The following is a 24957-nucleotide window of genomic DNA, read 5'->3' as shown; positions in this document are numbered from 1 at the left end:
CAACCGAGTCAATATTTTCTTTAACAAAGGAGACCTATATTCATTTCCTCCCATTGAAGCTCCATGTTTAGAGAAGGTGCAGTCCATAAACATGTCCTCCCCTATAAAAATACAAGCTTTAAGAAAACCATTGTACTCTTTGCCTAGAATGTACTGAAAGACAAATGGGAAGAAGAATAAAATAAATCGCCTTTAGAATTGTGCTAGAGACCATAAATAAAACTACTGTGAGTTGATGAGGCCAAAATATTTTGCATTGGGATTAATAATGTGCCTAACTGATGCTCAGTTATTGGCATGTGCTTCGTTAGGGTAGGCTCAGATGATAGCCAGAGATGAAGGCTGGAAGAAATCTGTGTTAAGAGGCAGAACAATCTCATGCAGATTGGAAGTTTATTTATTGTCTGATAAAAACTATGAATTAAGAAACTTAAATACACAGTTCCTTGGTTCTATCCCCCCAGCTTATTTCAAGAATCCAGCACTCATAAGCCCATCTCCTCTACAACTTTCTCGCTGGTGCACCCAGCCACCATAAGCAGCCACTCCTAACTCCGTGTATCCCAGGTCCCTCACATGCTCACAGCATTCCTTTTATAGTCGCTTTCTCTACTAATTTCAGGTATTTTGCATGCGCGTTCCCCACTAATTTCTGACACCTTCGGCCTCTAAGCCTTCCATTTCCTATCTCCAGGCACAGGCTTTTTTTGTACCGCCATCAGTCAGCAGCAATTTAAGCCTCTCCTCTTGAATCCCAGGGCTGAGAGACACCGGCTTGCTCCAGGGGTGGCTGGCAGGGAGTGGTGCATTCCAGGCAAGCAGAGGCAGAACAGGACACGGCGAAATCAAGCAGCAGTACCGAGTGGTTACAGGAAAACTTTACAGCATGCACCACGCTCCCAGAAACGTCATTTTTCCTCGGCTTTTCCTGATTTCTGATAAACAGCACTCACCCACTAAAGCTGCTATTTCAACAGCATTAGCTAGAGGCGAGCACGCGGATTCTTTCCTAAAACACCAGGTTCTTTCCAAGGCGCACCTCAACACGATGCTGAGCACCAAATCCCGACCACTTACAGGTTCAGACAGCAGCTGCCTGCCAGGTTCTTGCTTGGTTCTAATTTAAATAAACTCTAATTAAAATTTATCAAAGCCAGGAAGGTGTCAGGGCCCCCCTACAGGCGGGTGAGACGCCCGTTAATAACGAGATATATATTAACGGTTTTAAAACGGGTACAAAAACCCATCCCCACGCGAGTTACCTGTCAAGGCTCCCCCACCGCTGCAGCCGTGCCCGCTCCCTAAGCTACAAGCGGGCGGCATGCCCTGGGCAGCCGCTAAGGCGGAGGAAGGAACCGTCCCCCGGGAGACCCGCCCGGTCCCCGCCGCCCAGCGGGGCCGGCCCACGACGGGCCCCGTCCCCGCCCCGTCCCCGTCCCCGTCCCCGCCTCCGTTGAGGTCGGGGCCCGGCGGAGGGGCGGCCCCGAGCTTCCGCTTCCCGCTGTCGCCGCCCCGCCATGGAGGCCGGGCAGGGCCCCGGCGGCGGGGAGGTGGGCGAGCCCCACGAGGTACGGGCGGCCGCTCGGCACCCGGCGGGCGGGCGGGGGCCCGGCGGGGCTGGGGCCGTGCTGCGGGGGGGAGGCGGCAGCCCCGGGCCCCCCGTACGTACACACGGACAGACGGGGAGCCGCGGCCCGGCGCTGTCCGGTGCCGCCCCGCCGTGCCCTTGAGGCCGGCCCCGGCCCGGCCGTGTCCTCGCTGCCGCCTCGGGCAGGGCTCCGCAGGGTGCTGGGGGGGGGGGTCACGGCCACGCAAAGCTGGCCTTGGGGGCCCCAGCGGGCCTTCCTGGGGAAAAGGAGCCGGCTGAGGTCGAGCGCACGCTAAATATATCCCTCTCTCTCCTCTCATTTGTTCCGTAATTATTTTTTTTAATGGTATGTTTCATGTAAACAAAAAGGTGTTGGTTCCTTAAGTATAACCGCGTCAAAATACAGGCACTATGAGGCCTGAAAGCTATAGTAAGCTTTTAACCGACAAATTCTAAACCTTCTTTTTTCTCGTTCTTTTTTTAATTGATCTCCCCAATAAAAGAATGTGGCACCTAAGCCTTATGTGCCAACGGAGGAGGAACGAAGGCTCCTCAAGGAGTGCGCTGATGAGAGCGCCCGGTATAGAGGTAAGTTCGGTTTGCTGCCGTCCTGGTTTGCCTTCCTCCTGCTCAGAGCGTGTGTTGGCATCTGAGGCCTTAAGGAAGGAAGGCCCAGGTGCAGTTCTCATGGCAGTTCATTAAGAAGCTGCCCATGGCCTAAAACTGCATCCCAGTGAGTGTTGATCTATGTAGGATTCACGTTTATTTATTACAAGTTTGCAGGACAGGAGTTGTGTAAAAGGTACAACATGATTTGTAAGGTTTATCCTTTATAACAAGATCCCTTCACGTTTTCAATTAACATGTTTATTAAAAATTGGAAAATAGTTATAATTAACCTAGTCCCACATTTATTTATGTATCTGGATATACTTTTTTGTTTGTCATTTCTATGCTTTCAATTTTTGTTACCTATAGAATACAAAAATAAAATACTTCAGCTTAGAGCTATTGCTTTCTGTCTTTCTGGAGGCTTGCGAAAAGAGCATTGTATTAATCGCTTAGCTCAACTTTTTGAGAAAATTGCTGTCTGTGAACACCAGATGTTTGGGATTTTTTGGTAAATAAAAGTTAAGATTCGCAAATGTGATTCTGCAGTTCGTAATTTTTGCACTACAGCTAAGTATACAATAATAAATTTGCATTATTTTCACAGAATATTGTCAAAATTTGATTGAAATACCAATATTAAATTCTCTGTTTTTCATAAAATGTTGATCAACTGAGAATTGATTTACATTGCTTTTTAACTTTGTGTTTGTAGTCCAAAGGTTCAAGACATACCTGTATTATATACACCTGATTAAGAGCTTTGAACAAGCCTTCTGAAGTGATTGTTCTCCACTATTTTGTCAGGCCCCAGTAGATTAGTCCTAATGCTGATAGGTGGTTTAGTAGAGACTGGGACAGAAGAAGAATTTAGCAGCTGGTTTGCTAAACTTAGCACATTGGCACTCTGCTTTCTCCTGGCAGCCAGTAGTTTCAGTGGCAACTTATAAGCCATTATGATTTTGAATTAACAATTCAAGGTCCTACTTCAACTGAGACATTCTTTATTACTTTGGCATTCTCTTCTTCCACTTTTATTCAGATGGTTGGAAGCCTTCTGCTTGTTTGGTAAAATCCAGCCGTTTTTGGACGTGAAGAGAGTCAGGTTCGTTAGCAGTAAGATGGTTGTTGTGGCTAATTGATAAACTTTCTCATGGAGGACACAAGGGGAGGGAGTTGTTTGTCTTTCTTTGGGTGTTTTGCTCTGAGTTCTTGACTAGCCGGGAAGCTTACTGCCCTGTTCATCTTTTTGCAGAGACTGAAGAAGCAACATGTAGGTACTGTTTAGAAGCCCCAAAATTAGTTTCTTGAGTAGCCTTACTTCAGGGAAACACGTTAGTAATTGGATTTTTTTTTTCAGGAGTTGCATACTGTACTGTTATCTCACTAGGAGAGCCTAAAGCCCTTTGCTGTTTTCTGGATCTCCTGTCTTTTTTTCACTGTTCTGCATCGCATGTACCTATACAGTTGTATTAGCTGTGATCAATATGTGGTTTTTGAACACTCCATTGCATAGGCTGCCTGTGTGACTGCCTTGACATCATCGCTTCTTACTGTATCAAATCTTGTTATTCACGGGTATTATTATAATTTCATGTATTTCCAAGTTGGAGTCTAATTTTTACAAGTTCTTACAAACCCTCTGTGTTGCAATAGTTCATTGATAACGTCTCTTTCAGAAAACTTGCTAGTCATCTCTTATTTCAGTTTAATAAACATTAGTAATACCAGTAAAACATGTGATCGTGTTATTGTATAGTATAAATTCGAATACAGAAAAAAAAATCACCTTGCAATCTACCATTTTATCCTTTGCGCTTTTAATCCCATCAACAGAATCACACACTTGATGTGACTTTTTCCCCCAGAAAACCATTTTGACTGGAATACATGACATTCCCACCCTTAATGACTTGCTGCTGATGTACCAGCCTTCCAATATTTTTCCTACGATTTCTTTTGTTCTTCAAGCAGAGTACTTGTTGCCCATAGCAGTGGAAAGCAGCGATGTTCTTCGATCTTTGTAATCTACTTTTATTTATTTTCTACGCTTGCATATTCATAGTGATTTTTGTGTTGGAATCCAATTTTCATTTACCTATTGCTGTTCTGATTTCTAGTTACCGTATTATGTCATTTATATGTGCACTTAGTAGCATTTGTTGCCATTATGCTGTGTAACCTATCTTTGATGTCCAGAACATTTGTGCTAGGTGTGTAAGTCATTTCTATCCTCTGAAGGTTAAACTGAAGTCCTCTGTAGTAAGTTCTGATGGATTTTTTTATATAACTTTTTTTTTCCAGATTTTTTTTCTTACCATTCAGATTGAAATCTGCACTGCCATTCTGTATCTCAAAAAATCTAGAACTCTTAACTTTCAGAAAATCTAGGTCTAGATCTTCTAAAAACATTAGGGCTTTAATTTTCAATAGATTTGGAGGTTATGTTCTCTGTTGAAATGTTAACATAGTCTTTCTTGTAAACCATGGAAGCAATACTTTTTATTAAAAGTGACATCCAGTCATATTTACCCTAAAATGCTAGTTGGACTCCTAATCTAGTTTAGATCTGTCTGAATTTGTAAAAGAAAAAGCAACAGATAGTTTGCAAAATTATAATTTAATAGTGTTGTAAAAATTCTTAAAAATACTATTTATCTTGAAATAGGAACTTAACTAGCAGATTGTGTGCTTCAAAATACTATAAACAGCTAGTGCTGTTTACAGAAAAGTTCCCCTAGGTAAAGTTACTGCAAGTCACCCGGCCTTTTTGTAACATCTATATTTGCAGAGCTCCTTAAAGTGTAGTAATATTGTGACAAGTCTGAGTCCTTAATGTCATCGACTTTAGCATTACCATGTGTGTTATTTCGGTATCACTGTATCTTGTGGTATCTCGGTGGTCTTACAATAGTTACAAAGAAGTTTCATCTTCCCCATATTGTAATTATCACTGCTTGAAAAAGTATTCCTTTTGTTTCTTGCCAGCTCCAAATGCTTCCTGCTGTCCGAAGTAATTCAATATGATAAAAATTGATGTGAACTGTTAAGCAGACTGTGATAGGTGGTAATACTGTTCTGTGTTCATCGTCTTCTCTGCATTCCTGAACCTATCCCCAGTTGTGTAGCTTGATCCGTAAGCTAAAGAAAAACTTGCTTCATTCTTTCATTTGTTGATGAGTAAAACTGATTGGATTACCTAGTTTTATATCAGTTTGTTTTGTTTCTCTTTAAGAGTTGGAGTTATTTAAAAGTTTTCATATTAAAACAAAATCAAGTTTTTTGGTTATCAAAAAATTTTAGAGGCACGGGCCTCTATGTGGCCTTTTCTCCTAAAAATCTGTGTTTGCTTCTCAGGTTTAAAGCGCTGCATCTCGATGCTGTAGCAGTTGTAGATAGATGTCAGCACCTGGAATGTTGTACCTTGATCCCATCTGCCACTGGCTTTTGTATTTTAGGAAGCATGAAGTCCAGTGAGGACAGGATAACACATTAACCAGTACTTCATTATTTATAGGAGGTCTCAAAGCTAGAATTGAGAATGTTTCATAGTTTATATAATTTTTTAATTGTATATGCTTAGATTCTCATACAAATGAACCTAGCAAGACCTAACGACTCTTGTTTTATTGTATATTTTGTTAAATATTATTGAAAATGTTGAAAATTATATTTTAAGCAACTTTTCTTCTCTACAGCTTTTCCTTTGGCTGCGGCGAGCATGCTTGCTACTACTTTCTTAATCAAAAAAGGTAAAGTGTTGAAAATACTTAGTTTAATTTGAATTTGCTCAGATAAACTAATTTCTGTTTTTACTAAAGTTACTATACTTAACACCTAATCTGCTGGTAATTAAGAGACGTTCTGACTCTTAAGCTATATGACTTGCAGTTCCTGAAACTAAAAGAACAGAACTTTTAATTAAAATCACATTCTTACCTATTGCTTGCCATATGCAATATCTCAGTGATTATGAAACAATGTATTCTACAGTGTGTAGTGATACTGTGTGTGATATGATTAAAGAGGTAATTGTTAGATTTTTGTAATATTATGGGGAATTCCAATGTTAGGTTTTCTTGAATTTTCTTTAATTTAAATTGTAAAGGGTAACCTGCTACCCCTGATATTATGCAAGAGAACTGTCACTTTGGATTCATAGAACAGTTAATGTTTCTTCAACTTAATTCTTAATAACTTATTAATAATTACTTTGATTCCTCATTTTCAGGTATTCTAAGAGAGACCTCAAGATTTGGCTCTTTTACTAAAGTTGCATGTAAGTAAAAACTATACATAAATTCAGCTTGCATTTATGACTTAGGTCCTGGAGTCTGTTGCTCAGATGTAACCCCCATGAGACTAGCTGGCTGATTCGCTGTGACTTCACTTCATGCTTATATTGGTAAAACTGTGCCTGAGGTTGTAGCTATGTGATCTGATTTATCCAGTGAATAAATTTCGCCTTTCTGCAGGTGATTCTATCAGTCAGCAACTTTTTCAAAACGTTTAACTACAACATCTGATACCAGAAGAATGCATTCAATATCAAAAAGTAGAGCAGTTAATTTATTCATCGTCTTTAAATTTGTGCAACTGAATTTGGATAAGTTTTGTTTGTAGACTTTCTACAGAATTCTAAGATTCAAAATATTCTTGACAAGTGTAATGTGAGCATGTAAGATAAAAATATTGCTAACAGACTTTGTACAAGCCTCATTTTTTTTCCCTTTTGTGATGGTCTATTGTGGATGAATATTTTTCTATGGTAGAATTTAAAGATGAAACAGCATCATCAGAAATAAATTTATGCTTCAGTAAAAGTGTCTGTAGGAATGTAACCTGTTGCTATTAAAGCATCTCCTGAGATTATTATAGTTGAAAAGAAGTAAATGAAAAATGCTTCTTTTGACTTAGCTTCTATATTTTCCTTGGCTGTATAAACTTGACAGGAGGGAAGAAACAATGGCATTTTCTTTTAGAGCCTGAACTACAAATACTAGCAATTCGTGATGCGTCTATCAGAAATTGATTTTTGATAATGATTGTATTTATTGTTCGTAGTATCCGTTTAATATTTTTTTCTTGTTCCGGCAAGCAAAACTTTTTGACATTGTTTAAAACTTTGTGAGTCTAAATAACATCTTGTAAAATATTAGAACAGCATACTGCTGCAGTGAAGTCTGCCTGAAGGACTTTGCCAGAGTACACCCACCCTTCCCTTCCTAATTTGAAGGTCATTATTCATGTGTCTTGCTTGTCCCATTCAGGCTATTTTAGTGCCTTTTTTTCCTGGACGTTATGTGTGTACAATTATAGGAAAACAGCAATTTCTTGTGAATGATTTTGGATTAAGTATAATCAAAAATAAATTAATAAATTAACCTTTTCAATTTAATACATGACAGTAAAACAGGAAGTTGCCATCTTGCCAATCTGCCCAGATGCAGTCAGTTACAGCCAGTTACTATTACAGTTTACTTCAGTGGGAAGAGGGTAAAACCCATGATTTGTGGTGAAGGAAATGTTGTTTAAGCAGATAAATGAATGAGAGAGACTAGGGCTGCCATTTGTTTATGGTAAGTTCTGCTTGCTTTTTTGAACGCCAAACAATATTATAACAAACCTTTCTAATAAATAATAGAATTGCCATTTCCCTGATACCTATGCATTTGTAAGTAAGGGCCATGTTCCTCCTATTTAGAAGAACTAAATTTTGAAATCAAAGGAGAAAATAAGGAGCAGCTGGACTGGACCAGCTCTTCTCAAAGTTAAGGTTATTAGTCAAAATTCTTCTGGCTTCTGTTCAGTGTACACTGGTGGGCATACAGACTTTCGTTTTATGTTTAAAGAACTTTCCATGTAAAGTATGTTTTGATTGTTTTTCAGTAGGTAACTATATGTGATTTATGTACTTCTTAAATACGTCTTAGGTGCATTTGGGGGGAAGGGAGGAGGCATAGTTGCAGTTTAAAAGGCCTGAGTTAAGCAGTTTTCATTTCATTCTCATATTGTTTAGGTCAGATGCAGCTACTGTCTACAGGATCTTCCTGCTAAGTATTGCCAGAGACATGGTTTGCAGGTCCAAATCATGTCTCATAATTTAACTGTACATTCCTCCTGCAGTGACATCTGGTCAAAGGAAGCAGTTGTGTTGTTTTTTTTTCCCTTGATGAGTTCTGAAAGAAGAGCACATCAAATTCCAGACACTGCTAGTTCATAGTTAGCTGATGATAAACAATGATAAAACAGCTTAAGAACATTCCTGCATTTCTGGTGTCACTGATCTGCGCATAGCAAAGCTGTGTCTGTTGATCATAGTCTGCTAATGGTCCGTGTCTCTTCTGGTTGGTAGACTCTGAAGCGTGTCCATGCTTGACTGCAGTAATGGTCTTTGATATCTAGCTAACGTAGTTGGGTCAGGTGGGGACTGAAGACATCAAGACGTGAGGAGCAGCTGAGGTCCCTTGGGTTGTTCAGCGCAGAGCAGAGCAGGCTGAGGGGAGGCCTCATGGCGGCCTGCAGCTCCCTCATGAGGGGAGCGGAGGGGCAGGTGCTGAGCTCTGCTCTCTGGGGACAGCGACAGGACCCGAGGGAACGGCATGGAGCTGGGACAGGGGAGGGTCAGGCTGGGTGTTAGGGAAAGGTTCTGCACCCAGAGGTGGTTGAACACTGGGACAGGCTCCCCAGGGCATTGGTTATGGCGCTGAGCCTGCCAGAATTCAAGGAGCGTTTGGACAACGCTCTCAGACACAGGGTCTGATTTTTGGGTGCTCCTGTGTGGAGCCAGGAGTTGGACTCTGATCCTTATGGGTCCCTTCCCACTCAGGATATTCCATGATTCTGTTTGGTATTAGCCTATAGTGGGACCTGGCCTCCTTTGTCTCTCTGATTAGCTTCTCTAAAGTCTTGTTACAGTGAACACAGAAGAAGCAGAGAACGATACCTGATTTACTGTACTAATTTGGAAAACGTAGATTATCTGGCTGTCAGTTATGTCATAATAGAAAACAAATATTTTAGCCACTAATTACTTTGGGTAAAACATTTTCCCAAGAGATGTTTCCATGTGTCCTGACTAGAAGGCCTTAAGAAAAGGGAACTTTAACCTTTTGCATAAATTACAAAGAGAATCACCTATGCTGCTTAACTTTATTTTGCTAAATATCTAGTTTGAATTCTCGTTGGGTCAAAAAAACTACTGTGATCATTTAGTGTTATGTCCTGCCTAGCAGATCAAAATGTCTTATGCACCACTCGGAAAGCATTTGCCTACAGATTGCAAGGGTTCAAATAATTCAGTTGTTTGTCCTCAGGCAACCTCTTCAGAAGATGATGAGCCTAGTATTGAAATTTTGTAGACTTCTCTTCATACTGGTGAAAGCCTTTTCAAGATCTGTCTGTTCTGATGGATTGAATTCTCAGAATTTTCTGCCTTTGTTTATTCCTTACCATTTTGTCATCTTTGATAGTTGCTGTTTCTGGATCTTGGGAAAAGCTGATGGGAATTCTCTTCTTTGTTACCTTTCACTCATTAATTACTAGCTGAAGTCATCAGATACTCATGTCATGTCTAAGTCTCTCTAAGTATGTCTCTGTTCAGCTCTTGCATTTGTTTTTAGTACCCTTTGTCCACAAAAGTAGCAAAGAGACGACTACTGAATTTTTTTATTTCAGATTTAATCTTTTTTTTCTTTAATTCAAGGTGCTGTGTAATTCATTGGAAATGATTACTTTAAAACTATGTTGAATGTTATGATACAGCATATAAAATCATCTTTTTTCTTTTAATAAAGTTGCTGGAACGTGTGGATACCTGGCTGGAAAGATATCCTACCTGCCAATCTGTAGCGAGAAATTTAAGAAACTGAAGGACTCCCCAATAGGAGATGTTCTACGACAAGCTCAGAGACACAGTTCGCATTCGTAAGAATTTAATTCTTTTAAATTTAAACCTTCAGATAAACTACACCTTCAGATCTGCACCTTTCCTCCTCTCTCTTCTGCCTCTTTCTGCCACTTTCAGGAAGCTGTATCATCTGTATGAACTGGTCAGCTGTAAAACACACATTTTGAATTTGTTACATACAACTGATTACTTTGAGGAATAGAAAAAGAAGCATTTTAATTTAGAAGGAATATATTTTGATAAGAGACTTGTTTTCCTGTGGAATTTACTTACAGTAGTGTGACATCAGAAGTTGCCCTTCTGAGCTGAGAAGTAAACTAAGTTAACTGAAATAAAATAGTGTTACTTTCTGGAAGCTTTTCCCATAGTCTAGTTTGATTGAAGTAGGAAGAGGGTGGAAATGATTTCAGTGTTTATCAAAGGAAAGAGCTCAGTAAACAATATCAGTGCAGGAAGAAGCATGGTGGTCAGACTTAATGCTGTTTGTTTAAATCCTTTACATCTGTAACAGCATTATGCTGTACATATGAGAAACTCATCAGGTTCTTAAAACTATTTCCTGTTTTGGTCCAGAATGTTTTCTACTTCAAGTGGTGTTTAATTACAAATCACTTTTGGAATATCTCACTTAAACCCTTGATTCAAAACTGGGAGAGCAGTCTTTGGATAGTGAGTAGATAGTGAGTCCCGCTACTGCTGTGTGCTAAGGTTTGTTAGATTTTCATGTAGGACTTTTATTAAATTTTTATTACTTTTTTGGTTTAGATTTATGGCAGTTTTGTCTGCAAGGTTTTTGTAGGCAAACAGGCAAACGAGCTGCAGATGTTCTTCATATGAAATTAAAAGTACAGCTGAACAGAAATTTCAAGTACAAGGTGAATACATAGTCTAGTGACACCAAGAGGATGGCATTTTTGATAGAGACAGACAAATTACTATGTAGTGGTTTGCAGGGCCAGTCTGAGTTGGTAGTTAATACTCAAGAGTATCAAGCATCGGTTTCCACAGTATTTTTTGTGTGGTCTTATTTTTTTTCTCTGAGAAAACTCATTACTGCTTCTGCTGAAAAATTAAATGAACAACTCAGTAAACTGTTACAGTTTTGTTTCCCCAACACAGTTCTTCATTCTCCTTTTCTTCTGTTGTGTATTATTGGTCAATTATAGCAGCTTGTAATATTGCAGGGTTTTAAGTTGCAAATTCTTGCTAAAAGATCTTTAGAACTAACTGTAGTTCACATGCTACCACTAGTTACAACGACACACCCTGTACTATTTGTGTCTGACACGTTTTTGCTTTCTGAAGAGTCCCTGGGGGGAGGGATTGTCATTTTTATGTTGTAAAGTGCAAAACACTTTCTCTTTTGTCTTCTGTTTTAGAGATTTTCGGGTATGATTTGATTTTCTGGGAGGAAGGAAAGGGTGTTGAGAAAGGGACTATATAGGTCTTTGCAATGTTAAAGAAATCTTTTTTTTTAAGACAGTAATTCATGTTGTTGGAAAATAAATTAAACCATTTACCAGAGTATGTTCTGCAGCTGCACACAACGCTACTCTTATAGTTTCATTTTAACTTGTTAACAGTTTGGTATTTAATATTTAATTTTATTATTTTTCAGCCGTTCCAGCCGGAAGTCTGAATTTTCAGATACGCCTTCTCAGTCATTTACTGAACCTTCTTCTCCAAGAGCTGGATTCCCACTTTCTTCTACATATTCAGATGATTATAGTTCAACAGACAGAGGCCTCTCTAGCTACGAACCTGTTCCATTCAGTGCTTCCCTGAATGAATCTTCGCCTACAGGAATCACTGATTATGCTGTGCAAGGTGTGATACGTCTTAGTATTTAGCAATTGGTAGTTCAGTAACTCTTAGCTGTCTCTTAGATAGTTCTCTCATTAAACTCAATTTCATCGCATGCAAACGTGTGGGATAATACAGTTTTCTTGAATTAAACACCTTGAAGTTCCCAGAATTGTTTCAGAGAGAGAAGGTAAATATATGTGTTATTTTCTAACTTTAATCTAAATATAGGTGTTTTCTTTTTTCTTTTTTTTTTGTAGTTCTAATTGCAAATAAATTAATTTACAAGGTTTAATCTGGTAGGAAACTAAACCTGCAGACAACTCACCCTGGCTTGAAGTTCTTCTTGATTTAAATTAAAGTGAATATGCCAACCATTTCACTGCACCTGATAAGAAAGGCTAGCAGACAAATGGTAGAGACTATGGTTTAAGTTGTTTCATTTTCACCAGTGGTGGTGCTTTAACTGTATACTACTACAACTGAGTGATATTAAAATGTTTTTTATAATGTGACAAACGTTTAAATCTTCTGAGAACTGAATGCATATTGTGTTCTCTCATGCAACAGCTGATTTTTCCATGAAGTAAAATGGTTTTAAAGTACTGGTTTGTGCAGCTGTTGCCCTCCTTCCAATATGAACTCTATCCTCAGCTATTGCAGGGGGCAGGGGAAACACTACTCTGAGTCTCTGTGGTACACAAAGGAGGAAGCTACTGTCCATTGCAGTTACATGTTTTGAATCGGTTTGTGTTTTTAATTTCTCGATGGAAAATGTCTTATTTCACGCACAAAAAAAGGCCGTTTCATGCAACTCGCTTTTAGTTATATAAAAGTTTTCGATGTAGATGTGTCAAGGGAATTGTAATAACACTTCATTACAAATATTGACAATTTATAAAGCCTGAAGTATAGAACCAAGATTCTGCATTGTAAATGTAGATAAAATGTTTATTAAGTGACCTATGATGGATGTAGTCCTAATGCTTTCATAGCAGAACGTAAAGCCTGAATGCAGACATTCGAGATTCACTCAGGTTTCTCTGCAGAAATTATAAATATATCAAATGTAAAACTAATGCTAGTCATACATAAAGTGACCAGAACTGTTTTATCCATCGGGGACCACATGACTGTTAGGCTTTCCACTAGATAAAATGACAAAAATAAGTTAACTGCTGATCTTCTAAAACAGACAAAATGAAAAGGATAAAAGGAAATGAGTGAATTAAGGACCACATACATTCTCAGTTGCATTTTGAATTGCAGCTGTCACGCTCCTTTTCATTTGGGATTGAGCTGTAATTAACTGACATTCTAGACTAGGTTGTAGCCAAGTTTAGTTGATTGTCATTTCTAGTATTTTGGTGTTTGTTTTGTTTTCAGAACCTGCTCCAATTCCAGAAGAAAGTCGTAAAAGAAAAACTGTCACATATGAAGAATTAAGGAATAAACACAGAGAAACGTACGAAGTAATGGTACCACCAAAGGCAGAAACTCCAATCAAGTTGCCACAGGAAAAACCAGCTAAGGAAGGTAATGTGCTGATTCACAACAATACATGGTAAATTCAAACAGTAGCAATATTTTTAAAAATAGTTACAGACCCAAAGCTTAATTCTGCCTACCTTTTAAGCAACGTTGTTACAGTATCTGCAAGTATCTGATATGTGATGTAATCTGTTGTTTCATATTTCAAATTAATTCTATTTTCAAAAAGATTGATCTTCCACCAGCAGATTGTAAATCCTCTTCTCTGTCCATATTGCTTTGGGACGGACTCGGAAAATCTCATAGCTTCTTTTAAAAAGTACATTGTGCAACATATTTCAACAAAGAATTCTCTGAGCTCAGAGAGAGAGTGAAGAGTTTTAGCTATGGAGGGGGGTGTATGTTTTAGATAGCATTGTTCTATCAAAATAGAGCACATAGTTGATGGTTTTGAAGTGGGGGGCATTTATGAATTGTTTCATGTGGAATTAGTGCATTTCTATAGCAGCATTGTTTGTAGAGGTTCATTATTCTACATTAAAACTCAAAGGAAGGAAACGGTATTTGGCAGCAATATTGAGATTTGTTTTCACAGTGAGAAACAAAACTTTACACAGCAAAATAAGAATGCAGTGCCCTGAAGGATAAGACTTCATTCAGTCAACTCCGACTTGATCAGGTTTTTTGAAAAGGAGACACCAGTAGCAATTTATGATTACTCGTTCTAGAATGGTGTTATTTAGTGTGACATCTGTGAAAATGATGTCAGCAGGAGAATGTCAGTTGTAATTGTTTCATTTTGTATGCAGTGTCCAGTCTTCTCAATCACAACGCAATGAGACTTGTAGGAATAGATGATGTTTCCTATTAGGCATACACAGTTGTAATAAATATATACATATATATATATAAATGCAGAGAGGTCTAAAATAGTAATAGTAAGCTTTGGAACAGTGTTGCTTAGGAAGGTAAATCTATTACATCCTTGTGTAATACTCTTTCCAGATCATTAGTCTTTAGACAAATCTACATGGTCTTGAAATAAAAATTACAAACACTGATTGGGTAGTGATTTCAATGTTGTTAAGAGAATAAGTCTTTTTCTGTTATTACATGACTTTGTCAAATGAAACATTAAGAAATTATTGAGCTGTCCTTTCAGATTCTAAGTTCAGTCAGCTGCTTTACACAATCATTGATTTACGCTATTTCTTTTCCAATATAATTCTCCACAAATAGAAAGCCACTAGAAACATCACTTGAAAGCCATAAGGAGAAAACTTTGGCAGCATTCTGCAAACCTTGCCATCCTCCATGGCAAATCTTACGGCTAAGAAATGGGAATGCATTCATTATTTTCAGTTATTTGAGTTATTATAAAATGTTAATCCACAATATTGCCTTCTCTGTTGTATTTCTGTGTTTTGTTTGATGGGTGTAGTCAGGCTTTGAGACTAGAACTACACTGAGCAGCGCATGAGATTTGTAAATAAACTTTCAAGAGTACCTGTTTGCTAGAGAAAGGAGTAAGAAGGGAGTACAAAAATTCAGAAATGTTTTATAAGTGGAGGTATGTTTAAATCTACTGATGTCATGGGCTAAAATCTGATTTAGCTTCTTGTGTCATATGGGACACGTTACTTGTTTGTACATCCTGAACCATTACCCCTTTGTTCATCATCTTATCTCCTTGTTGTAGGAACCAGACTAGCAAATAGGAGACTGGTTTCCGTCCTCTGATGCAAGGACAGAAGGGAAAACTAACCATGTAGGAAGCAGTCCCTAGCTTCCATCTGCTGGTGCCTTTTCCCTTTGTTGTAACAGTATGAATTTGAGTAGCTGCATAGTGAACTGGACTGGACCGTTTTTTCAGGGAATGAGCGTGACGTGCTAAGCTGCCATGGTTAATAAAAATGGCAATCAAATCATATGTTGAGACAGCTTCTCATTATGCCTCACCTGCAATATCAATCTGCTCCTCTTGCCCAGAGAAGCTGTGGATGCCCCATCCCAGGCTGGATGGGGCTTTGGGCAGCCTGGGCTGGTGGGAGGTGTCCCTGCCTGTGGTGGGGGGTTGGAACCGGGTGGGCTTTAAGGTCCCTTCCAACCCAAACCATTTTTCAATTATGCAAGACAGATCTGAAAAAATCCTTTAAGACCAGTACCCTGTTTTTTCTTCTCTGACTCACTTCTGTGCTAAAGGAAGCTGCCAAATAATAATGGCTGAGTAGTTTCCTAGTAGGGATTACTGATTTTTGTTTGTCTTTGTGTTTTTAACTCTCCTGAATCCATCCAATTGTGCGCGTAACTACATTATGTAGCCACATATTTATTGTAACATTCCTTGCCTGTTTCCACCAATTGTCTTTGTTTCACCCACATGTTGTGTTTGTTTCAAAGTAATTACAAATTCTGTAGGGCAGAAATCAGCACAGTAGGCCTCTGGGCTGAGTATTAATTCATTAAAGAATAATGAATTACAGACTTTCTTCTCCCCATTTATTTAAAAATAGTTTAAATTAGATGTGTATTGTGCTGTGACTGATGCTGTCCCCACTTACTACTTTAAATTGCAATGTACCCTAGTTTTTGGCACTGGATAGCTTTGGGAGTTAAATTTAATAACGTGACTACTGTTTCTTTCTTTTTTTTTTTCAGTTAAGGTAAATAAATATGGAGATACCTGGGATGAGTAAGAACCGAATGAAGAACTGTAGAAAATTATCTCCTGTCAGCCAACTTGAACTTCATCTTTATCAGTTACAAATACTGGCAGCTTTGATGTGTTCTGCCAGGCACAGTTACTAATAAATGAGAAAATCTTGACTTGCCGGAATATTTAAAAAAAAATATATATTAAGGCTGAAGATTCTTTTTTATTTTGCATAAATGACAAGCCAGGGTATTGTGAGGTGTCATGATTGTAAACCATTAGCGCTATTGTTTAAGAATGAAAAAGCTAACTAGCAATAACTAATATAAATGTACAAGAAGGGGTGAAATGTGTGTAAATAAAAGCAATTATATGTATTGGGAAGGAAAAAAATAACGATCTTCTGAAACTTTGAATATTTGCATTAAAAGTTACCTGCAGAAATAACCTCTCACTGTGTTTTGTCTGAAAGTATGCTGGAAACCTTAAAATGTTACCATACTTAGTAATGTTTGGAATAATACTGAATTATTAGGAGAAAAAGGGTAGAGGAAACTAGCCGAATACAGGAGTAACCATACTGAATAGGACTTCCCTTTTCAAAGCTTTCTCTGGGTGACAGTTGTGGTTTTATACTGGTCTTCTGATTTGCCCACACTGGGTCTCTTAGGGCAGTCAATGCAGAATAAAATGATTGAATGAAACTGCAGATATTTAAAATAGCTATATTTAAGTGCAGAAGGCTAAACTGGACAAACTGTTAGAAGTTTGATATCTTGACTTAATATTAATTTTTTTGCATTGTCTTTTTTCTCTGTTTGTGCATGTCACGGTCAAAAAATAAATAAACAACAACACTTGAGACTGTTCATGGAGAAAAGATCCTGATCAGTGGAGTATTGCATTGTTATTACCTGTAAGAACTGAGCTACGTTGGCAAAACTACTGAAAAGTATTTCCTAACGTTTGCATCACCTGCTCTGTCTCAAAACACTATTGTTTTTTTCTGTCCATTAGATCCTCTCACTTTCAGTTGTGCTGTTTAATCTCACAGCATTGTTTTTGTTTTGACTCTTAGGCTATAGGTGAGCAAAAACCATGATGAAGTTAATAGCATAAAAAGCATTGCTGGCATCTTTGTTGGAGATGAGAAATAGCTTCCCAAGAAGAAAGTTCTTGACTCGTGATTTAGTGGACTAGCAGCAGAGCAACATGAATAAGAAGATAATTTTAGGTAGGTAAAGAACAATCAGCTGAAATGGGAGGGAGAAAATGGCTAAAAGATGAGAGAACGCTTTAAGAGACAAGTACTATTTATAATCATCAAAACAGGAAGATTGCTATCAGATAAGCTGAGAGAGAGAGGATTGTGCTAATCGGATGAGCTTGAAGTTGTATCAGAAATTTATCTTAGAGAGAATGCTTCTTGTGCCCATGGTGACACCATGATGAGAACTGTGAAAATACAGGAAGCTTGCTAGAGTTACATTACTGTATATTTTTTAGTGCACCATTCCAAAGCTGACTGGATTTATCATGAAAACAAAGTTTCCTAGTTGTGAATTACCCAAGTAACAGGATGCAGAAGCTTTAGGTGATTAAAATAGAGCAGATGAGAAGAAATGATTTTTCTGTTGAAAGAATGAAAATTTTGGGCAAATAAAACGTCTCCAAGCTGTTGATATAAAAATGGGATCTCAAAGACTCTTGCCTCAAATTAATATTTCAAGTGGACAAATAGAGCATTTTACATAAACTGTATTAGTTTTTTATTTTTCCTTAGTGAAGAAAACAAAAGGCATATATAGTATATAACGTTTTAAAGGCCTACGCTGCCTAATGTAACGTGTATTTCTAAATTGAGCGTAATGTTCTCATTCTGCTGCATATGGCTAGGATCTCTCAGAGGCCATACTTTTTTTTCCTTAGGAAAATGTTGGGTTTACCATCAAACAATTTAAAATTCTGTTCTTGCCTGAGCATTTGGCTTTCTAAGCATTAAATGCAAGAGTTGTCACAATCATACCTGTTAATAGGCTGTAGAAAACTAGCTTTTTGCCAAGGTAGGGTCACTTTCATCTTGCTGTGGCAAAGCGCGTGTTGAATCGCTGCTTCGCTCAGTAGCTGTGGGAGTTCAGCCTTATTCCTTCCCTTTTTCTGCACACCTTCCATTAAGTACCACCTTGGCTCAGAGTGTTCTCTTCCAGCCTTAGGATTTCATATAGGGTACCCAGTTACTTATGAGGAGCTTCTGCGTTTCTGCTGCACTTGCATAATTTATTTTTCTGCTGAATCCTAAGAGCTGATGGCATGGTTATCACTGAAAATGTCTGTGTAAAGAACTAGGAAGAATGGTGAATGTGTGAAGAAAGCAGGACTGATCCTCCCCATTCTATGTTTAAATGTATTTCCAGCTAATACACAGCATATTTTTCTTAATTCATTAACCAGGCTGACTGTTTTACTTGCATTTAGGTCCCTCAGTACTCCAGAAAGCGCAGTAAGAATTTCGCTTTGCATTACCACTTACATTTCCAATTGGCTGCTTCTACAGCCTGACCTAACAACAAAGAGAGCGGCATTAAAAAAAGAGCTGAAGTTGTCCTATGGGCCATCATACCTGTGTGTTCGTTAATAAATGTGAATTAACTCAATTCACCTTTATTGTAAAGCTAAATAAATTTTCTTTTATTCCTCAGAATAAACTTTAATTATGTAAAAAATTAACTGCTATACCCTAAAGCAAACACCAGCAAAATAGTCTTTTTTTTTTTTTTTTTTTCCCTGTGAACAATTCTAAAAAGGCTTTAAAGTAACTGCTCTCACTATTTCTTAAAACTTAAAAAGAAGCAGCTGCATGGCCAATTTAAAGGATTTGGTAGCATTGTCCTAAAATCTGTTGTTACTAATGTGCATGAGCACAGAGAGGGAGAGAGTTGTGTAAAGTGCCTCAGCTCTTTGGCAGCCGGTAAAGCTCTACCAAAATGCTGGTCCTAAATGCTTTTGTCTTTGCCCAAATTAAGGGACATGTTCATAGTCTAAAGTAAGAACACAGCCTGACCTTTTGGGGAGTTTGTTTCTGCCGAAGTTGTTTGGAACACATCTAAATTGAAGAGAAATGTGTATATGAAAAATAATTCGATTTACCTAATGAAAGCTAAAGCAGGTTTGTGGAAGGCTGGGGAAATAGTACACACTATTCCAAACCAAGCCCACAGATTTCCTGACTTGTCTGCTATTTGTTGGAAGAATTGTTTGTCTTCCCCATGGTTGTTCGTAGTGAGGAACCCGGTCCGTCCTTGCGCGCTGCACAGCTGTGCGTCCAGCTACGGCCCTTGGCTGCCACACGTGCATCAGACCTTCGGTAGCGAGGCTTTGCTTGCAGCACGTTCTTTCTGGTTTGCAGCCAGACTGGCTTCTCTCTGTAATCTGATAAAGGACACAATGGCACTATAAATAGCCCTTTACTTTTTGTAGCTTGGTGGCCTGTTAAATGTCTTAGGGAAATTAACAGATCGTGTTTGGATTTCAATCTCGAGGCAATAAATGGGAAAATTTGATTCTCTTTGCTATGTCGGCCTCTTGCCTTAGGGCTGTTTGTAGGCGTTTGCACTACTTCAGCTAAGCCAAAGTAAGTTTGCACGCAGGTATGCCTGGAGTCCATAGATTAAATATTTTCTTTGCTAATGTAAGAACTGGATGTAAGCCAGCAGCACCTGACAGAAGTTCTGAGGGATTCCTGAGTAGCTGCATTAGAAAGAGCCCTGAACCAAGGACGGGACCAGAGCGTCTCATACATGTACAGCCTGGGCCGGGGCAAGGTCCCAGGTCATAAGAGCAACAAGGGAATTGTTCTTTCCACATAACAAGGGGAAAAAAAGAAAAAAAAAATAGTATTTTTTATTTAAGTAAAGCAATAAAGCAAAACTAGAAACACATAGCCACTCAGGTTGTAAAATGTGACGAAAGCAAACAGCTATTGAGAGAGCTGCTGGCTAGTAGATGGCAATCTCTTGCGGATTCATTTATATGCATTCAGATAAATTATAATTCTGAAAGAATCACGCAGTAATAGCCATCATCTAAAGCATTTGTTTCTGTTTACTCTCTTTAATGCTAACAATGCTGGTACTGTGCTACTTATATGTTAGTGTTTTAATACTTCGCACTTGCTTACTCATTTTTACTCAGTTACTGTTATTTTTCTCAATTAAGAGATTCAAAATTTCCTGAGATTTTACCATCTATAGCAGAATGGTAATACAGAGATGGATACAAAGGATATTCAATCAAATATAGCTTTCACTTATCCTTAACCTGAGAAAAAAACTTGTAAGACGAAGGAGAAATGAAGGGTTTGATAAATTGCCTTTGCCAAAACTGCAAGTAAATTAGACAGGATAAAAAATCCCTAGTGTGTAACCTTTTTGTAGTTCTTGCTGCTGCTCAGTGATGATGTGTAGAATTGGGATACGCAATCTTAGCGTGAACTGCTTCCAACGCCCAAAATGGCAAATTCATTCCTTACCAGGAATAATATGCATTATTTATTCTTTCTAATCCACACTGGAAGCACATTTCTAGTACATTTTTTAATTAAGCTAAAATTTAAGTTCTATATAAATTTAATGACAAATAATTTTTGTAGAATCATTTTTGTTTGGTTTAATTCTGTATGTTAAATATCATTGCTATCGTAAGTGGCTTAGGATAACTAATATCTTATAATAGCATAGCTGATACAGAAAAGGGTGGCTGGTTGCAGTAGCTGATGTCTAAACAGTAATGATGAGTTATTAACAATGTCTACATCATAGAAATACACAGTGCTACCCAGAAAACATTTCTGCTGGTATATAGTGTCATGCAGTCAGTGCATATGGCTACGCTGAAGAGCTAAGTCCATTTTTTCGTCCCCTTACACTTTATGAAGTTCTCACGTTCATATTTGCTTCCTTAGCCTCCACCTGCTAGATGATGCACGGCTGTGAAGGCTGCGGGAGCAACAAGTGCGCGAGGAGGAGCCCCGCAGCCCCGCGTGAGTTCTGTGCAGCGACAGGCTGGGGATAATGAACGAGGGGAACTGGCAGGGCTGGCGGGGCAGCTGGCCGACCCACCAGCAGCCACCTGCCGGGCAGCCTGGTAGGAAACCCCGAGGTAGACAAGGGCAGGCTTTGTGCCTAACAGCCGCCGAGGGCAGCTTCTGAGGTTAGGACGATCTGCTTGATTCACGGAGCTAAGCAGTAGACTGGGGGAGATTAAGTGGCAAGCATTTGCTGCTGGCTAAGGTTTCGGATTTTTATTTTAAGTATTACACGTGCAGGAGATAAGCTTGGGCATGTCCATTGCAGTCATCAGAGATCTCAGCCTACAGCTGGAGTGAGGGAAGGGTAGGCTTTAAGTATGCCGCTAGGAGGAGGTATTAAAGCTGCTTCTTGCTCTGAAATACCTGAGCGTGCCGATGTGACTTACCAGCACAGCACTGCTGCTGAATGATCAAAAGACACTCACGTGAGAAGTAACACTTAAAACTTCAGGTAAGTGTTTTTTTTTTCTGGCATTTGCTTTGGACATGCCACTGCTCTCAGACAGTCTGTATGTCAAAAATGACAGGAAAAACCTCTGCTCCCATGCTAATGCTGCTTTACCCTTAGTAAGCAGAGAAAAGAACCACAAAGAAATCCCTTTCATTACAGTATGTCTTTCCTCAGGAATCTTTGATCTTGTGTTCTCTGTACGTGAAGATGCTTCAATCTTCACTTTAAGCATTAACTGCGTGTTTTGTTTCATTTGGCAACACTCTCAGCTTGTGCTGTGTTTTTTTTTTTTTTTTTTTTTTTTTTTAAAGAGCTATAAGAACATTAGAATCGCTGTAATGGTGGTCCTGTCTCCCACCTCGGCTAAAAAGAGATCCTGCACTAGTACACGATCCTATCCTCCAGTGATCAGAGTGTAAGAGTTTCCTGAGACAACGGCTGCAGCGGGAGCATTCAAATCCAGATGTTTCACAGCCACCAGTTCTCTGGGGCGATGGTGCCTTTTGGAGCCTTTTAGTTTGTTTTTGCCACATCCTGTGGCAATAACAGAATTGTGCTGTGTAAAGAAGTGCTGCTTTCAATTTAAATTGGATTTTACTGAGTGCTGACTGGTTGTTGTTTTATGAAAAACAGCAATTACTCATTCCCTCTTCGTCTTTGATGATGGAGACACTATATTCCTCATCTTGGCTTGTTTAACTGGAGAGTTCCTTAATTCATCTCTTGAGAAGAAATCATTTTCTACCTCTGATCATTCCTTCCCCCTCCCCTTTTTCTGTATCTCAGTTCTGTTGTGCTCTTTTTGAGTGGAAGCACCACAATGCTCATGATAAGGGCACGCTATGTATTACACGTCTATATTTTCCTAGGAATTTTTAATGTTCTACTTGCCTTTTGGCTGTCGTAGACCACAGATCTGCTGTCTCAGAAAACCATGCAACATGACTCCCCGGTCTCCGTACTGAGAATGTCAGAGTAATTTAAAACCAGCCATATGATGCAATTAACATTTTTTCTCATGTGCTACTGATGACAATGAGGCTTACTACTCAGTCTCTTAGCACTGAGGTTTTTGGTTTTTTTTTTTAGCTCTTCTGTCATTTTGTCATCAATAAATGTGGTCATGTTTCCTTTGGCAGATTCTCTGTCAATGTGTTGACCAGAAGCCATCTCAAGCCTTCTAGATTTTGAACTGCCCTTGAGAACTGTCCCATTTATTTCTTCAGAGCCTAATTAATTGGAAGCCTTCTCAAAACAAAACAAAGGACTCAGCAGATGCACAGGATGGAGTAGATCCCTTTGTCCACATGGCCACTCTTTCAAAAACACATTAATAGCTTTGTAAGGTGTTAACGTCCTGCTGTGAAAACTTGTTCTCCCAAATTAGCACCCCTCTTGGAGGTACCTGAGGGGCACCGGAGCTAGCTGCATCTTCACACGTCCCCTTGGCCTGGTCCCGCAGGCTGCTGTCCTATCTCCTGCCCCAGAGCTGGTGCTCTGCTTACTGGCCTCTCCCAGAGCCCTGCCCTCCCATCAGCTGCGGGTGCTCAGCATGCCCATTATCCCAGTCTCTTTCAAAATGTAACAGAATATGCCCCAAATCTTACTTTTGGTACAGATTTATAAAAACTCGATCAGTAAGCTTTCGTCTTCTCTTCATTCCCAGTTTTAAATGAGAATGACAGACCAGCTGGCTTGCCCGAAGTCAGGATTTTAATAGCAACATGCCTTGTTTTCAACCTGCAATTGTTTTCCCTTCTAAAACACAACTACATTTCTAAAATAGGATTAAATACAGTGTTAGTGAAATTATTTTAAATAGCTGATAGGAAAGTCCCCAGAGAAAAGCAATATATTGCAGGCATTGGAGGTTAATGTCACCATAGGTTTCCTCTTACACTCTTTCCTTTTTCTATTCATAATTTAATGGAGTGGATTGAGGCTTACGTAAAGTTATTCACTTTGCATGCATTACAGCTGAATTCTGTAAATTTCTTGATTTTAGCAATCAGATATGTAACATTTTCTATTTCTCTCTGGGCTGTGGACTACAACAAAGCCGTGGTATCCCTAAGCACACAGCTATACTCCCTAATTTCTGGGTGAGGTAAGCCCTACTTTCCAGGTACAAATGACTAGTAGGAAGCTGTGTATGTTCATTGGATTTTTTAGCCTTTTTGTAACGTCTTTCTGCCAAATGGAAATGTATATCATTTACTAGGACAAGAAAATACTACAAAAAGTTTTAGCACTCTACAAACAATGCTTAATACTTTATAAAATCAACTATTTTTCCTCCTGGAGATTTCTTCCTCTTGTATTCCAGACAAATAAAGATAATGGAAGCAACTGATTACCTCAAATCTTTCCCTATTTTTTTAATAGGTGACTTTTTTAATAATAATAGGTGATTTTTTTTAATAGTTCAATGCATTCATCTTCCTCTTCAAGAAAAACAAGTTCTTTAACCAACTTGCATGGAATGTGTCATAGGAACAGTCGATATAGTTTAACTCATTAAATTGTACGCAATTACTACAAAATTAGCTGTACTAACTTACAGTTCTCAGAGCAGTCTGTGCTTGTCATCAGGAGCTTATCATCCCAAGCAGAAAAATCCTGAGTGTCTGGCCATGAAAGCACATCAGGTTTTGTCCAGCCTGTCCTGTCTTCCTTTTGCATAAAGCAAAATAATCAGCATGCATTTAAGTGGTCCTTTCTGCATCATGTGGTATAACTACTAACACTCTAAGCATCTGCTTTCCTGCAAAACTTCATCTGGGAACTTCCAAGGCACTTTTTTGTATCTCTTTGTCAATCCTTAAGGAGCTGAAAAGTTTAGCTAGGTCTTCTAAACCACCCAATCTAAAATATTCCAGCATCTGTTTGATTTCACCCCACGAATGCACGTCCAGCCACCTGGAAGATTCAAACACACATATAAGTCACAGCACAATGAAAGCCAGTTGGCCCCAGTTTTATCAAATTAACTAACAGGGTACAGAATGTGTTGTGAGTCTTCCCTGTCCTTTTATAGCTGGTGCTGTTGGGGGAGTCAGTTACCTTACGTTTTATGCTGTTTTAAAATTTTGAAGTTATGCTTAAGAAATATTGCAACATCACTACGATCTCGTTACAAAGGCTTGTTGCCCGGCTTCATGCTTGATGAGATTTGTTGGTCAAGCAACACAGGAGACATTGTATTTTAACAAAATTAAAGAATAGCCGTACCAAAACATACAGCCCTGTTAATTCCCAGACCAAGGAGCATTATGGGGAGCTTGACACTTGACAGGCTTAAAGAATTATTTGACCGTAAATCCCCCGAAGTACAGAAAAATGCTTTTAAACACCTTCTAAAGAACAG

The 24957-nt window shown here is 38.9% G+C and overlaps 1 protein-coding gene across 2 annotated transcripts; it reads left to right on the top strand.

Moving 5' to 3' along the window:
• The first annotated feature begins 1437 nt into the window (after window positions 1–1437).
• LOC118250980 (OCIA domain-containing protein 1) lies at window positions 1438–16941 on the top strand. Of its 2 annotated transcripts, none has more exons than XM_035552680.2 (8): window positions 1438–1568; window positions 2092–2176; window positions 5896–5949; window positions 6429–6476; window positions 9994–10123; window positions 11725–11933; window positions 13296–13445; window positions 16059–16941. In XM_035552680.2, exons 1-8 carry the CDS (start codon window positions 1518–1520, stop codon window positions 16094–16096), a joined length of 765 nt encoding a protein of 254 aa, XP_035408573.1. In that variant the 5' UTR covers window positions 1438–1517; the 3' UTR covers window positions 16097–16941. The 2 variants fall into 2 exon arrangements, with proteins under 2 accessions (XP_035408573.1, XP_035408579.1); XM_035552686.2 differs by lacking the exon at window positions 1438–1568 and adding an exon at window positions 1690–1934.
• Window positions 16942–24957: the final 8016 nt, after the last annotated feature.

This window comes from Cygnus atratus, chromosome 4 (genome assembly GCF_013377495.2).
Source record: "Cygnus atratus isolate AKBS03 ecotype Queensland, Australia chromosome 4, CAtr_DNAZoo_HiC_assembly, whole genome shotgun sequence".
Lineage (NCBI taxonomy): Eukaryota > Metazoa > Chordata > Aves > Anseriformes > Anatidae > Cygnus > Cygnus atratus.
Note: the sequence above shows the minus strand (reverse complement) of the source record. Positions and strands in the feature narration are given on the sequence as shown.